The 16,103-nt window shown below is 38.7% G+C and overlaps 3 protein-coding genes across 4 annotated transcripts; 1 reads left to right on the top strand and 2 right to left on the bottom strand.

The window, feature by feature from the left end:
- Positions 1-1,615, top strand: LOC126797692 (uncharacterized). Its single transcript, XM_050524379.1, has 3 exons — positions 1-146; positions 1,039-1,118; positions 1,328-1,615. Exons 1-3 carry the CDS (start codon positions 33-35, stop codon positions 1,395-1,397), a joined length of 264 nt encoding a protein of 87 aa, XP_050380336.1. The 5' UTR covers positions 1-32; the 3' UTR covers positions 1,398-1,615.
- Positions 1,616-1,752: 137 nt separating this feature from the next.
- LOC126797691 (septum-promoting GTP-binding protein 1) lies at positions 1,753-4,099 on the bottom strand. Its single transcript, XM_050524378.1, has 6 exons — positions 3,604-4,099; positions 3,388-3,511; positions 3,069-3,165; positions 2,910-2,949; positions 2,694-2,777; positions 1,753-2,214 (listed from the first exon to the last, which is right to left on the bottom strand). The coding sequence occupies exons 1-6, from the start codon at positions 3,907-3,909 to the stop codon at positions 2,050-2,052; spliced, it is 816 nt and encodes a 271-aa protein (XP_050380335.1). The 5' UTR covers positions 3,910-4,099; the 3' UTR covers positions 1,753-2,049.
- Positions 4,100-10,404: 6,305 nt separating this feature from the next.
- LOC126797690 (glutamate receptor 3.4) lies at positions 10,405-15,795 on the bottom strand. Of its 2 annotated transcripts, none has more exons than XM_050524375.1 (7): positions 15,423-15,795; positions 14,625-14,965; positions 12,661-14,000; positions 12,160-12,437; positions 11,822-11,853; positions 11,313-11,722; positions 10,405-11,042 (listed from the first exon to the last, which is right to left on the bottom strand). In XM_050524375.1, the coding sequence occupies exons 2-7, from the start codon at positions 14,923-14,925 to the stop codon at positions 10,581-10,583; spliced, it is 2,823 nt and encodes a 940-aa protein (XP_050380332.1). In that variant the 5' UTR covers positions 14,926-14,965; positions 15,423-15,795; the 3' UTR covers positions 10,405-10,580. The 2 variants fall into 2 exon arrangements, with proteins under 2 accessions (XP_050380332.1, XP_050380333.1); XM_050524376.1 differs by lacking the exon at positions 15,423-15,795 and adding an exon at positions 15,091-15,195.
- Between the last annotated feature and the right edge of the window lie 308 nt (positions 15,796-16,103).

Below are 16,103 nucleotides of genomic sequence, written 5' to 3'. Positions count from 1 at the left end.
TCCGAAGCTTGAAGAAAGGAAGTGAACTAGCGATGAGCGAGACTCGACCGGTACCGAGAAGGGAGAGCCCATGGGGCACGCCGGAGGGAGAACACCGTCAGCCCAAGGCCCATCGCTGCAATGACCGAGCTGAGGACGTCATCCAAGTAAGAACACCCACAAACACAATGAACAAGTTTGATGCCTATATCAGAAATCCGATATATCATCGTTTATAGCCAATGTTAGTTTTTATAATCAAAATTTTCAGCTTTCATATATATTCGATAGTGGTTTGGAGTTTTTAGGTTCTTTTCTGGCGTAATTGAGACTCTGATTGCTCTGTGTATGTGGGTTTTGGGTTTTGACTGGTTTAGTTTTTAATGCCAAAGTCAATCCAGGTGAGGTCTTCAGCTGAAGTGTACTTCACCGTCCTCTGTTTAATAGGTGTAGTTTTAGGTTGTGAGCTTTCGAGTAAGGGAACCCGAATGTGAATACTGGCTGAAATGTGCTTCACCAGTTCACCTGTTAGATGTAGTTGTATTGTTATGACCATATTACTCGTGTGATTGGATTCCATGTTCAGGGTTCATAATTGTTGGAGTTTTAATCGAAACAATATTTCCCTGATTGTCTGTCGGTACTGAATCTGTTCATTGATCAAACTTTGTTTCAAGTAAGATAGTTAACTACAAAGATGTGCATCCTCTATGGAATTAGTATTAGGTCGTCGAGTATGGAGCAGTACCAAGTAGTACATAAGGGATGTGGGGAAAGGAGTTTTAAGTGTTGGTTTTCTTGAAGTGAGGAGAACGTTCACAAGTAATCTGATTTATCTTCAATGTGAAGGTCTAATGAAGTCATTTATATTCATGCTTGATTTTGGTGATATCCATGGGGCTTTGAATTGAAGAAATTTATATTCTCTGTCTTGGCCATTGGCGAAGTTGAGTTATTTCTGTTATAACAAGCTGATTTCAGTGTTAGAAATCAACATTGGTAGCGTTCTATCTTAAATTTCTTAATCTAATCAGTTAATGTTGTTTGTTTATTATGTAGGCTTGTTTTGAGGGAAACCCCTTTAGGACAGTCCCGGGGCCATTCAAGCTCTTTTATCAGTGCATGCGATCTAAACCTGGGTATGATATTGATTCTCCATTGTACTCTTATGGGATCTTTTATTCTTTTCAAACTTCAAGTGAGTTTATAATTAAGTTCTGCTAAAACATTGACAATAGTTAGCATGTCTCATTGTGATGATGCTTCTCCTTTATCTACCTGTTAGTAAACTACATGCTGTTAATGATAAATACGTGTGTGATTTCTGAATCATTTATATTTTTTGCAGGGAGGAACCAACAGAGCCATATACATATTTGCAGCTGGATCCTCCAACAAGGGAGGTGAAAATTGAGTGAAGTCTTCATATCTTTGCTTGGAAAATAATCTTGTGTCTAACTTTTCTTGTCTCAAGATTGCCAAAGTTGTGTTCCATTTGCCTATATAACGTTTTGGAGTGTGCTTGAGATTACAGCTTTCTTTGATTTGATACATAATGCTAAACTCATCAGATAATGATTATGTTTTTATATTTTAGAAGCTAAAGATTCGGTTGCACTATGTGCGCCATTCAACTTTTGATGTCTTCATGTGTACTGTAATTCCTTTGGGTACCAGAAGCTTGGCCATTGAAAGTTTGAAACTATACGATGGCTTTGTCAGCTATTCCGTTAGGATCTCAAGGTTCCCATTATGAAATGTAGACAATTAACCAACTAAACTTTGATGTGCATGATGATGAATATGTACTGCATTGTAGGAAAATGCATCGATGATGAATATAAATCGCATTGCATGCTTTTCATTGTCATTTGATTTGGTGTATGAATTCTCAAAAAATGACTTAATTCGTGTTTGGAGAAGTGGGCTCTTCGCCTCTCCTGTCTCCAAGAACTTTAAAAGGATCTCAAACCGTCATCAAACTGAAAAACTGTGAAAATTCCGGGAGCCGGTTTACTGCTTACGATTTCTGTGGTTAGAGAGAACCTGCTATCTACAAAAGTACAGGGACTAGAAATCAATAATCGGCTCTCCGATGGTCAGATTTCGCTCCACGGTCCACGGCAAGTCGAAGAGCTTGGCTGTAATGAATTTGAAGATCTTGTTCACGTTTATGTTGTAGGTTGCACTTGAAAAGAAGAGTGTTGCGTTGAGTGCCTTTGCATAAGCTCTTGCCTGCAGTTACAATTACCAGAGACTTGATCAACATAAATCAAAAGTCGATGGCTGTTATGAAGTCTTCATCAATTAGTTGGTGAATCAATTCATTTGAAAGAGTCCTTGTCCCCTTCTCCATGGTTTCCTTAAAAGTTTTGTATTTAAAGAATTCCTTGATGTAGTTAGTTGGTGTTCACAACTTCAAATTTGCACGACTTGTTCTAATGACCATTGATCTACATGTCTCCAGCTTCACTTGGTAATTCTAGAAGATCTCTTCAATCTTTACCGACAAGATCAGCCCTTATTATTGGTATTCGTTGACAAAACAACTATAATGAACATAGAATATACAACAAAATTTGGGGATTATGAATTTTAGGGATTTTTTTTTGTTTTCCTTTCCTACAGATATCTGGGGGTAGAATAAGATCAAGCAATTAAAGAATAATACATGCTTTGTTATTGTTAATTAGAAGGTCGCTGTTAGTTCTTACCTGACTTGCGATTGCCCATTGCAAATCTAATGGGAGCTGGATGAAGTCATCGAACTTTGTTCCTATCAATATTGGGATTGCCGTCTGCAAAAACAACCATGCAAAGACAGTCTTGTCGATCTCAAACGTGCAATAAAAAAATGATATTGAATTTCAAAAACAAATCGATGCACCTTATATCTTAGTAAGAGATGAGGAAGTGCATTGAAAGTTTACCTGATTCCATTTCCTCGATCGGTTATACCATGTTGGAATACTGCAATAACATAAATTAAAAAGTCGTGGATTTGTAATCAAGTTGCTATCTAATCAAGGTGATCAAGAATGCCTACAATACGACTACAATACAGCATAAACGATGAAAGTGAAACACACCTATTCAACGTAACCCGACTTGTCAAGTCGAACATGAACAAAATTGCTACGGAATCCTTGCAAGCAACGTGAAAATTGTCCTGGGATTTCCTATCATCTACAACAAAATCAAACACAAACACATTACGAAAGTTTGATTGTGGTGTAAGATCGATCAAGAATTAAACTTGACTGCATGTAATTAATTAGGACAGACAAGACGAGAGGCATGTATCAATGACCATGCATCGATACACAGGCCCCTCGCTTGGCATGTGTTTTGATTAACCACATTTCTGATCAATAGTAGTAGCTAAAATATTTTCGGTGATTATATTACCTCCAACTTCCCAAATACTATACGAAATCCGAGCGTCTCTGACCATTAGAGTTTTGTCCATGAAATTTAATCCTGTGGTCTGTGGCTCCCCTTCTGCTTTCTCATCATCTCCTACGTACTTTACCTTCAATGATCAACATATTTCAATCAAACTTCATTACAAGAATTACAAAAAACATTAGAGCAAATGTCGTCTGAAGGTATATGAAAGATTACCAAAAAGCTCGTCTTGCCGATTTGGCTATCCCCCAACAGACTAATCTTCAACGAGACGAGGTTGGAGTCGACGCTTTCCCGTCCACTGGTAACGGGCAACGACTTCTGACGCCGGACAGCCGGCACAGGTGTGTCGGGGATGGCGAGAGAGCCGGAAGGAGGAGTCATAACCGAAATCGGCAGCATCCGGTAGTGAACCGGCTTTCCTAAACAGCAAGTAAGAATCCTATCCATAACGTGTCGAATGCAACGGCGGAGAACTAAAACGCGACGGTGAACTCTTCGCCGGAGGGTGTACTGGATCATATCTCTCGAAGCCAAGCGAAGAGGAACGGAAAGAGTCAATCTTTGTATTTTTAAAGAAAATCAATGGATGGTGATTCCCTGGGGAGATGGCCTCAACAACAAGGCTTAGTGATTTGCTCTTGGTGTTTTTTGGCCATGGAAAATGAAAGCGAGCTTCTCAAGCTTCTCATATTTTCATTTCTTGATGGTATTTTTAGCATTTTTCTTTTTTTTCGATTCTGTATCCTTTTTCGTTGTTTTATATATATTTCAGTTACAACTACCTGTTGCTATCAATATGACTGATTTAACGGGACAGTTGACCGGTAACAATGTGGAGAAACTCCCAAAATCCAAATGGGGAGTCCGAATTGCCGTCTGAGATTAGCTATCAATCTTGGCTTTCTATCTTCGACGTCCATTTGGATTAAGAAGCAGATAACAAGATGATCTAGAACTTCTGATCTTGTTTTCAGGTTCGAGCGCGGTACGTGGATTAAGTTTGGCCTGTTTTCATTTCCCTTATAAAAGTAACTAAGTCATTAGTTATATGGGCGATGAGATAGCGTTAGTGAAAAAATTGTTTATTGTTAGTGTGTGTGTTTTTTTTTTTATCTTATTCAGGTGCCGGCTAGTTGGAAAAGGCAAGTTTCAAATTTTCAATCTATAATTAACGAGAAAAGTTTGATATAAGATGACTTGATAACTTTGATAGTTTGATAAAGTATCTCGAAAATGGTTATATTTGCAAGAGTTATGAGTCGTATAAATGAAAGGTCGTTTATTTCAATCACTAGGATTCTATTGATCTCAAGTCAAGTTAGTCATTACACACCATTCCAACGTCATCAAGCGGATATACATTAGACAAATAGCTTCTTATGGTACACGGATTAAGTCCACTCACTGAACATTTATGCTCACTAGTATCTAGCCAAGAAGCCTACCAAATTATGAGACATATATAAACATTGTACATCACTACATTGATAGTGTATATATTATTTGTAGAGATTGAATTGAATAAATCAATCACATATACATGCCATCGATCAACATGCCATCCAATTAAAAGGAATTCATTTCTAATGGCTATATAAAAACAAACTGAAAAAGAAGAGAACATCACTTGGAAAATCATCATATACGTATACATCAGATGAAGAACTTTCTGTCTGATTTTACCGGCTTCAATTCAAAGAAAGTCTTTTTCTGGTTTCTTTGCTTTACACCAGAAAATTGGTGTACCAATCAATACATGTGAGTGTAATGGACATAACCATAATATATACTATCATTTTTTAGTGTGAAAATATGTACCTTGGGTACGTTTTTTTGGATAAATCAAAAGAAAACAAACAGATTAGAGGCAAAAACCTATATTACAACCTAAGCCAGAGGCATCAAAATATATAGCTTTAGTTATAGAGGGAGGAAAAGTATTTGTCCAGCTTTCAATTTCCATTTGATGGCCTAAATGAGCTATAACATCAGCAGTGAAGTTGGCTTCCCTCCAAACATGACGAAATTCGATTGACTAGAACCTTAAAGCCAATATCTTGATGTCACAGACAAGAGAGTGAATTTTCCAAGGAATCTTGAAAACACCATTAATGCAGACTATTATATTTTGGAATCTCCTTCAACATGTAAATGTTTATGACCATGTAAAAAAATAGCAGAAAGACATGCTCTTTAAGTAAAAGCTTCAGCCCTTAGGATGTGAGTTTGTGAACTCCGAGACTTTCCGGCCAATCCCCGGCGATTTGGGTTGCAATGAAGGTATGGTTGTGACCAGCTCTACATGTTCTTCATCTTTCATGTTGAGTGTTTTCGATTCGACATCGTCGTGAAGTGAGAAAAAAAGCGATTTCTTAAATTTTCCAAGTTTATAAATTTCTAAGAATTCATATAAATTGAACCCGAAAAATCGGGTTATTACATTCTGCCCCCCTTAAAGGAATTTCGTCCCAAAATTCAAGTGCTCTACTCCACAAACAATTGCAGATATCTTGTCTTCATATCCGACTCTGGTTCCCAAGAGGCATCGCCCTCATCATGGTGGCTCCACAACACTTTGACTAACTCTACTTCTTTCCTCCGGAGCTTCTTTGTGGATCTATCCAGAATACGAACCGGCTCAATAACAAATGTGGCATTCTCCCTCACCTCTATGGAGCTATGATCAATCACATGAGACTCATCTGGTACATACCTCCTCAACATGGAAATGTGGAAGACGTTGTGAACGCCAGACATGCTAGTAGGCATGGCTAGTCGATAGGCCAATTCTCATACCTTCTCAAGAATCTCAAAGGCCCAACATACCTTGGAGCTAACTTTCATTTCTTGCCAAATCTCACTACACCCCTCATAGGTGAGACTTTTAGGAACACGTGATCGCCGATCTCGAACTCGACATGTCTCATCTTTAAGTCTGCATAGCTCTTCTGTCTACTATGTGTCGTTCAGATCCTATCTCGAATAATCAAGATCTTCTACGTGGTTTCCTGAACCACCTCTGGACCCATTAGTGCTTCATCACCAACTTCAGCCCTACAGATAAATGGTCTACATGGTCTACCATAAAAAGCCTCATAAGGTGTCATGTCGATGCTAGAATGATAACTGTTGTTGTAGGCAAACTCAATCAACCTCAAGTCAAAGAACTTTCTGTCTGATTTTACCGGCTTCAATTCAAAGAAAGTCTTTTTCTGGTTTATTTCCTTTCAAATCAAGTGTATTTACACCAGAAAATTAGTGTACCAATCAATACATGTGAGTGTAATGGACATAACCATAATATATACTATCATTTTTTAGTGTGTGAAAATATGTACCTTGGGTACATTTTTTTCGATAAAGCAAAAGAAAACAAACATATTAGAGGAAAAAACCTATATTACAACCTAATCCAGAGGCATCAAAATATATAGCTTTAGTTATAGAGGGAGGAAAAGTATTTGTCCAGCTTCCAATTTCCATTTGATGGCCTAAATGAGCTATAACATCAACAATGAAGTTGGCTTCCCTCCAAACATGACGAAATTCGATTGACTAGAACCTTAAAGCCAAGATCTAGATGTCACAGGCAAGAGAGTGAATTCTCCAAGGAATCTTGAAAACACCATTAATGCAGTCTAATAATATTGGAATCTCCTTCAACATGTAAATGTTTATGACCATGTAAAAAAATAGCAGAAAGACATGCTCTTAAAGTAAAAGCTTCATCCCTTAGGAAGTGAGTTCTCCCTACCTTCTTAGTAAAAGCAGGAATTGGAGTACCATTAGTGTAATACCTCAAATTTTCGGGTTTTAATTCGTATAATTCTTGTAGATTATTAGAACTTGGTAAATTGAGTAAAATCGCATTTTACGCCTTTTGTCGATGTCTTGCGAAACGAAACTGATTTCGGAAGTTTAATAAAAAAAACATTACGTTTTCTATGGCTCGAGAGTCTACTTTTATTTTGTCACTCATCTCTGAAAACTTCATTCACGGAAGTTGTAGAGCTTGTCGATACGAGTTCGTGGACATGCAGCGCACCTTAATCAGACGTTGTATGTGAAAGTTATTATCGACGGAAGTTGGGTTCCGAATTTGGAAATGTATAAAATGAAATTTTTTGGGAAACCTAATTTCCCAAAAAGGAAACCCCCCCCCCCACCTCCCGGTAGCTCTCTCTCCCTTTCCCCCGACCCTCCCTCATTAAATTCACCACCGCCGATCTCTCACCTCCGGTCACCGTGGCCTTCACCGCCGGTCCTAAGACCACCTCGCGGTCGACTACTCCAACCCCTGAACGAGACGCACCCTCCATCGTCGCCAAGAAGCCACGCCGACGATCGACGATTTCTGCAAATTCTATCACCGATTCAAGCTTCGTCGCTGGTGAGTTTCGAGACATAGATCCTTGATTTCAATCTCTTAGCTAGGTTTAGCATCAATTTGGAGCTCAAAATTGATGGTTTTAACGACTGAGACAAGCTTGGAGGTGCCAAAGCTTTCCGGTGACTTTCCGACCATTTTCCGGCGATTTGGGTTGCAACGCATGTACAATTGTGTTTCCCTCCTTGTGATCTACATTCTTGCCATCCAACTCGCAAATAGCATTCTCAGCATCTCTCATGTGGACAAAATCAATGAAAACATAACCATGTGGTCTCCTTGCAACCCATATTCTTATGATAGTTCCGAAGTTACAGAACTCAATTTCAAGCTCTCTTTCTGAAACCCGAGAATCAAGATTATCCATGTACACACGAGTCATTTTTTTAAATGAGTGTACTGATCAGATCTCTAGGTGTATAGACAAATCATACCAAGATGGATTGGGCCTGATGGAGCAGGTCAGAGAGATGACCGGGTCAGATCAGATAATTTTGAACCTGCTTAGGTCGGAGAGTACTAAACTGGGGACGATGCCAATCTGGAGCAGAGATTTCGACGCGGGAGATACAATAATGGACTAACGACATAGGGGGGACATGAAAAGATAGGAACCATAATGGGCTGGACTTGAGTCTAACACAACCGGATCTGGACGGTTGAAAAATCACGACAGGGCTGAAGAACGCAGGCCTGAAGACACCAGATGATTTGGCTGTAGACAGAGACGTCAATCTGCAGATGAAGACGGGCAGACGAGGTCGTCAAAGGGCAACACTGAATCTAACAGACGCCGGGACGATCTTGTCTACTCTGATGACGACGCATGATTATCGGGAGCCCAAGGTGTCGAACAGACGAAGAAAAATCAATTGGGAATGATGTCGAACAATTGGAACAAACCCTAACAAGAGGGTTTTAATTCCATAAATAAAATTGCAGCAGAAAAATAAAGAGGCAAAGTCATTTCGGATCTTTGCTCTGATACCAAGTCAATTATGACACAAGTTGGAGAATAAATTTTTAAATATCTATTCATCTCATACTGGAAGCTATATATAGAGAATACATTATACTATAATTCTATGTACTACGTACTACCATCTACAAAATAGGTAAATACTAACTACATGATGTACATCCATAAATTACATTCTATGACTCACTCTGACAATATAGACATGGTGAATGAAACCTACGCATGTGTCTAGGGAATCAGATGGGAGCTATTGGTGGTGAAGTATCGCTACTGCTGTGTTGGGAGAGGAGAGAGACCACTCAGATGAGAGAAACGATAGGAAAGAGAAGAGCGTGGAAGTATTCCATCTGAAAGTAACTTGAGCATTGGTGTGTAGGGGAAGGGTAAATAGACAGATGAAATTTCAAAAACAAACCAACCGTACCACGACACGTAATAAGACAAAGAAGGCTTTGGTCGCACCAGGCGTTAAGAAAACGTTCCCCATCATCAAACTAACTCATGAGAGCTATAAAATGCATGGATTGAACATTAATTGAGAAAAATAAAAGGTTAATTTTAGGACGTGATTGTACACGCAATTGTGCACTTAATAACATGATAAAATGCTTAGAAAACAATACGTAAAATATCAGGTGATTATTTATGTACAGTTAAATGTTGTTCATAAAACATTGTTCACAGAACATTAGTTACTAAACACTATTCACAGAACATTAGTTACTAAACACTGTTCGGGTTACTGTTTTACAAAACACTGCGCACAATTACTGTTCATGAACACTGTTCACCGTAACTGTTCATAGTAACTATTCATGCGGCGCCACTGTTTCTCGACCACCACCAATGACCACCAAATTTCACCACCACAACCTAACAACTTTCTAGTTCACCACAAAGTCTAATTCTAAGCCTAAACACTTCAATTTAACAAAAATCGAAAAACCCCAATTTAAAACCTAGGATTTCTTTTCTTCGATTCTCCTAGCACACAACGATTTTGGTTAAATCTTTTGGAGGGTTTGTAGTATGGAAGGAGACCTTCAAAATGGGACACGAATCTCACAGATTGGTTACCGGATGAGGGAGATCCGACGAGTTGAAGTTCGGCAAAATATGCATTTTCGGGGGAACTTTCGGGTTTCACCGCTCTCAAACGGTGGCGAGATGGCTGGTGGCGCTGCCACCAATCGAAAGGGGATGCAGCAACCTTTCAAACGTGACAGGTGCGCCGCTCTATGATGGCCAGATCCGGCGGCCCAAAGTCGGCCGCTCGGGGAGAGAATTTCTGGATATTTTTCGGGGTGAACAATACCCATAAAAAGTACTGATCCGAATTTCTGATTTTCTCCCCCTTTTTCTCTTTAATTCCCATATTTATACTATTTTCTAAAAATGTCCAAATACCTTTTGATTCGTAACTTCTTCATACGAACTCCGATTTAGGTGTGACGCGTGTTCTCGAATTCGTATTAACGAACTCTACGACTTTCATGAATGACGTTTTCTGAGATTCCTAACAGATTAAAACTCAACTCTTGACCCCTCACGGTAACGTTTCTGAGTATAAAACGCTCGAACACTTTCGTTTTCTCCCGCGTACTATATAATCGGATTACCACCAATTTAAATATCTCCGAATAATAATTATAAAATTCCAGGATATTACATCTCTCTTTGTTTTCCTTTTCTTTCTATAAACCATGTACTGTTATTCTAATTACCTAAATTATATATCACTTAACAAGTAAATGTAAATTTATGATTAAAAATGTAGTTACCAGAGGAGAACGTTCAGGAAAATCAGCCAGCTGAAAATTGTCTTCAAGAGGGTGAATGGGACTTGCCATCAGAGCTTGGGCTAGCCTCTTGTTTGTTATCACTACTCTTTCTCTTGAGCATATGCTTGATCTCTTCTTCCTTCTTATCTACAAAATCCATCAGGTCCTTGAAACTAGTTGTCCGGAGTGAGCGTCGACTGGGTCTGGTAGGAGGTTCAATTTCCTCAACATCCCCTTCGACATGCTCTGGACTAAACCTGCGGTATTGGCATAGGATTCTACAGAAGAACACAGCCAGAGCAATGAAGCATGCAACACCACATATAAGGAACAGGCCCCAAAAGCTCGTCAGTGATAGTCGGTCTGCATCGATTTCATTGAGTTGCATAGAGCACTCGCTACTCCTAAGCCATTTATTATGGATCTTTTGGAGGTCACCGTTTTCTGAGAGTTGAAGAATGGCAGTTGACAAATCAACAGCAAGAGGAGAATCCCTTTGGAATGCCTGAGAAAGGCAAGAGACTATGAGAAGGCTGTTTTGTGAAATGCTGTAGAAATGCATCACTTATTTAAAACTTGAAGATGCCAATGCAATATTGTATAATTCACATGATAAACCACGCATACTGGAATTTTCATGTCGGACTAATCCACTAGTATAATAATTGAAGACAATATGATTTAAGATGAACAGCTTCTCATGCTATATGTCTTCCATTTCATTCGAGTGATATTCAGGCTTTTAAATCAGAATCTAATATATGCTGATACTTACAAATCCCCATCCGCTTTTTGTAAACTCCTGCCCCACAGTCCTGAATGCACACTTGGTGGAGGTCATAAAAAGCTCAATGTAAGGTAGCTCATCGACAATGGCAGCTACTCCTCCACGTTTTGGACCATCCTGAAGGGCTTTAGTGTAGTCTTCCATGGTTTTTAAGGTAACAAGTCTAGACTCTGGTATGTTCAGCTCGTCAACCAAATATTTCCTTGAAAATGATCCATCTTGAATTCCAATTGGATCATTACTTGATATCAAGCTGTCTATCCCTTCAATTCGTGATGTCAGCTGTTGTACAGTGAGGATCGATGTCAAACTAGCTGTATAGCTTGAATTGATAATCAATACCACAAATAACCATATTATTAGCACCAACCGTCCTAGAGTGCTCACAGTGTTCTCTCCTGAGCCAAGTTCAGTAATAGAGGATGTTAGTAATGCCTAATAGGAGTAATAGGAAGTGCATTGCTTAAACCAATGAAGATTAAGCATAAAGTACATACTATGTGAGAAGAACATTGTTGAGAAGCTAAACCTGTAAGACAAAAGCAGTTTCAGTGAACATTAAAAACAAACAAAGCAAGCAGCTACAGAATCACATTCTTACTTTAACAATCGTCAAGTACAGAAATCTCAAGTTATTATCATGCCAATTGCTAAACATGTCAGGTCAGACCACAATCATGATTTTCAGGACTTTTTTGTTTTTCAATTACATCACCAAGTGGTTTGACCAATTAGCAAATTTGGCATTTTTCTTTCCAAGAAAGACACCTTGTGACTACATGAATCAGAAAGTCTCAAACAAATCATAGGCCTCAATGATGTATAACATACTAACCAAAAAATAGTCATGAGCTGTTGCCTCGGTGGACCACGGAACTCGTGATTCATCCTGTGCTCAAGAATCCAAACAACACACCCCACAAGAAGGAAGAATGCACCGGTGACTAACCACATCTGAAAAGTAAATGGCTTCAGGAAAGCCCAAGGGTCTGTTTTCTTCTGTTTGACTGGAACAACTACAACTAGTCCTGATTCCATGTAAGGCTGTGTAAAATCAACAATTCTTGTCCTATTAGTAGTTATTGTAATATCCCCAACAGCCGCATCAAAGTTCTGCAAAAAGGAAAAGAGCATTAGTCAGCAATCCAGATATCCCAAATCAAGCCCATTTAATAATTGGTTATTAGAGTTCTGACAATACTTTATCAAGAAATGATGACTGCAACGTACAAGATTAATTTAATTTAGCATTTATTAATCCTAAGCAGACAATTATCTATTAAGGTAATTTCTTCTACCTCAAACTGAACATCTAAAGATGGAGCAAGATACTCACATTTAGAGCAACTTGGGATACAAGATCATTATACTCAGGATTCCTCTTGCCACCTCCATACAACACATATGTGCGTGGCACAGCATAAGGCAACAAGTTTACAGCAGCTTCAAATACATCAACACAATAACCTCTGACCCCAGGAGGACTATTGGCTTTAGACACAAAATCTTTGTAACTTACTCGGTCAGGAACAGCAATACGCAGTGGCTTACCATTGTTGGGAAATACCCATCCCCTAGGTGTGGCAGTAGTTTCGCCAGGCCATATAACACTATAAAGATGTGGAGTGCTGCCAGAAGTATTGGACGAGTTCGCATGTAATTTCTCTGGCTCGGTGGTTGAAAGACTAGTAGAATTTGACCAATAACCAATTTTACGAAATCCAGTTCCACCAATGTTCAGAATGTCATAAGCTGGATGAATTAAATTTTTATCCAGATCAAACTGTAACCGACCACTTACACCTGTGAAGTTCATCTTAAGAATTGTCTGCAGGTAATGTTGGCCTGCATCAAATATTCGAAGTGATGATAAGTGCAGTGCGCTTCCATTTGTATCTTTCAACTTTGGGTCATTAGAGAAAGATACAATCCTTCCTTCATTGAGAAAAATATCAAGGGCACGAGCGGCTAACCAAACAGAATCATACGCATAGAGAGCATAAGAATTGAAGCCCTGACTCCCTTCATGCTTTAGTTTGTTCCATCTAGATGCAAAACTCTTTTTGAGATCAGTATCCGGGGTATGATGACGAACAGCAATAACCCCTTGTAAAAGATTCATAATGTCAGGATCAGGTGGTACTAATGAATCTAAATGAGTAGGAAGCCAATCTGTTGCAATCCAAACATAACCAGCGGCCATCATTCCAAGATCCTTGGCAACAGAAAAGATTGACAAACCAGAGTCAGGATTCACATGTACAATATACACCCGAGATTCCATGAGGTTTACTCCAACCAACAAGTCATTGATATCGCTCAAGGGGGCTCCAGGGGAGAAGGCAGCCTTGTAAGCAATCTTGGAACGCTTCTTTGCTAAGGCATCACCTAGCACAGAAATCCCATTTCGGCCATAATCATCATCTACAAATATAGAAATTACTTCTCTCCATCCAAAATACTCAACCATCTCAGCAATTGCATACATTTGAAAGTAGTCACTATGTGTGGTGCGAACAAAGTATGGGTACTGTAGAGCCGAAAGGGAGGGGTCTGTTGCTGCAAATGACAGAAGTGGTACATGGAGCTCATTTAGAACATGGGATATGACATGAGCTATTCCAGAGGATTGGGGACCAATTGCAGCAACAATATCATTTTCAATTAGCTGCAAAGCTACATGGAGAAAGAGAGAAAGACATCACCATTACATTTTTTTTTTAAAGAAAATGAATGCCATAGATAACATTTACAGAAATGATCCTATTTGATTCTGTTCTCATCCATAACTTAAACGAAAGTTGTAGTCTGGAGCTTAATATCCGAGATAAGGGCATATGAACTCAACAAATTCTAAACAAGTGTTTTTTCTTTAAAAAAAAATAGCTAAAGGGCCTGAATTAACATTTGTATTTTAGTCTCTGATTTCTTAAAATTTTCAAGTATCCTATATCTATGCAGGATACAAATCAAAATAATTGTAAAACAAAAACAAAAACAAAAACAAGAAAAAGACTGAATTCTATCAACATGATAATCTAATTTTCACACCATAGAAGTCCAAAACTCATGTCATGCCAAAAATTCTGAACTTTAAAAGATAACAATGCAGAAATTAAAATTCAAGATTACAATTGGCAATTGAATGATAACTAAATATGTTCCCAATTCAGAATATCCTCCAAAATTTGTACTTTCAGTCTATGAATAGTAGCAGTATCATTTTCTTACCTCCCAAAAATGGAGGGAAATCAAAACTTAATAGGCTAAGAAAAATATGAATCGATTTTCAGGATGTACCTTCCACAGTTCCAAAAAACCCACTGCAATTTGTATCATGGAAAAGAATGTTCAATTTTGTCCCCTTAAGAACACTTGAATCAGAATTAACGTCATCAACTGCAGCTCGAATTGCTGGTTTGGCTGACCTTCCAATGGCTGAATTGAAAGTAAACAGAGCTCCAATGTTCACACTACTCGGCTTCCTAGACGAGACGGTGGCATTTCCAGTCTGAGCCATCACTTCCATGGGCACCCAAATACATAAGATCAATGCAAGCAGTGTTCTTGTCTTGCATTCATCGTTCAAGAAGGCCTCCATTTCTACAGAGCTCCGTCGATTCCTTCAGCTTTGAACTAGGCTACACCAGCATTGATTAAAGGGGAAAAATATGTCAACAAAGGCAGATTGAAGAAAGAAAGAGTTTCTACTTAAACCAACACAAGTCCAAAATTCTCAGAACCTGAATCAGATACAAAGATTTACCTTGAACACTAAGATTCTGCCCCCAAAACCCAACAAAAATCCAGTAGAAAATATATAATATCAGAGCTAGGCCAACTTGGATTTTAGAAAAATTGATACTCACTTAGTCACTTGGGAAACCAGAAGAACCAAAAAGTTACCAAATGGGTATTTCTGAAAACACAATATTTTAAACTCCTATCATCATTACCAAATCAAGCCTGGAATCTCAAAAAACAAAACTCTAAATTATATGAACTAGTTGGTGAGGCAACCACATGCCAGACTGATAAAGTACAAAGGAAAATAAAGCCTAAATAAAAATGATAAAAAATTTGGCATTTTTCAGTTACCTGAAGGCCGAGCTTTGATAAAGGCCATACTAGGCATATGCTCAGGGACATTGAAGAGAGCACCTTCCCATTATCAGCCAAAACGAGGGAGACAAAGAACCTCAAAGATCATAACAGTGTTCCTGACCCATGTAAAGAATCATTCTTTCTCAAGTTTCCAACTTTACTAACTAGTAAAGAATCACTCTTCAGTCTTTCTCAAAGAAAGAAATACAAAAAAGAATCACTACTCTTCAGTCTTGAACAACTGGGGAACTCACAATCTCTGCAATATTATACACACATGATGAGTATGACTCTACTGGGTTATGTACCGTTTTGAATTATTGTGGCTCTGATCAGCACACATCAGCCAAGACTATGGGAACCCAGTTTCATGGGCACTTCTATCACACCTCAAAGACTTGAAGCAAAGTGCCAAATAGCCGAGAATGATCATCCCCTCAATTAATTAAGAAGAGGACACATGTTTAGATTGCACTGGACTTTTGGCAAACATGTGACGTGCATTCTCCTTCTGGATGACATAAGCACTAGAGAAGTATTTGACCAAAAGATCCACTATACATATTTCACCGGTTCACCCAATTGACCCAAAGTCCCAAAGCAGAAACACAAGAACAATATGGTCATTTTCAGTTTCATATTGGAGATGTGAATAACAGTAAGTGTGTAAATGAT

The sequence above is a fragment of the Argentina anserina genome, chromosome 6 (assembly GCF_933775445.1).
Source record: "Argentina anserina chromosome 6, drPotAnse1.1, whole genome shotgun sequence".
In the NCBI taxonomy this organism is placed as follows: domain Eukaryota; kingdom Viridiplantae; phylum Streptophyta; class Magnoliopsida; order Rosales; family Rosaceae; genus Argentina; species Argentina anserina.
This window is presented reverse-complemented; position numbering and strand designations above follow the sequence as displayed.

Bases quoted from the DNA above. Each gene is read 5' to 3' on its own strand.
- LOC126797691 (XM_050524378.1), bottom strand. From the start codon at position 3,909: ATGATCCAGTACACCCTCCGGCGAAGAGTTCACCGTCGCGTTTTAGTT. The intron at 2,950-3,068 runs GTGTGTTTCACT...ATGTTATTGCAG, and splicing joins AGTCGGGTTACGTTGAATAG to TATTCCAACATGGTATAACC. The intron at 2,778-2,909 runs GTAAACTTTCAA...TTGTTTTTGCAG, and splicing joins GATCGAGGAAATGGAATCAG to ACGGCAATCCCAATATTGAT.
- LOC126797690 (XM_050524375.1), bottom strand. From the start codon at position 14,925: ATGGAGGCCTTCTTGAACGATGAATGCAAGACAAGAACACTGCTTGCA. The intron at 14,001-14,624 runs GTACATCCTGAA...TTCTCCATGTAG, and splicing joins GTTTTTTGGAACTGTGGAAG to CTTTGCAGCTAATTGAAAAT. The intron at 11,723-11,821 runs GTATGTACTTTA...AACTTGGCTCAG, and splicing joins AACAATGTTCTTCTCACATA to GAGAGAACACTGTGAGCACT.
- LOC126797692 (XM_050524379.1), top strand. From the start codon at position 33: ATGAGCGAGACTCGACCGGTACCGAGAAGGGAGAGCCCATGGGGCACG. The intron at 147-1,038 runs GTAAGAACACCC...TTTATTATGTAG, and splicing joins GAGCTGAGGACGTCATCCAA to GCTTGTTTTGAGGGAAACCC. The intron at 1,119-1,327 runs GTATGATATTGA...TATTTTTTGCAG, and splicing joins TGCATGCGATCTAAACCTGG to GGAGGAACCAACAGAGCCAT.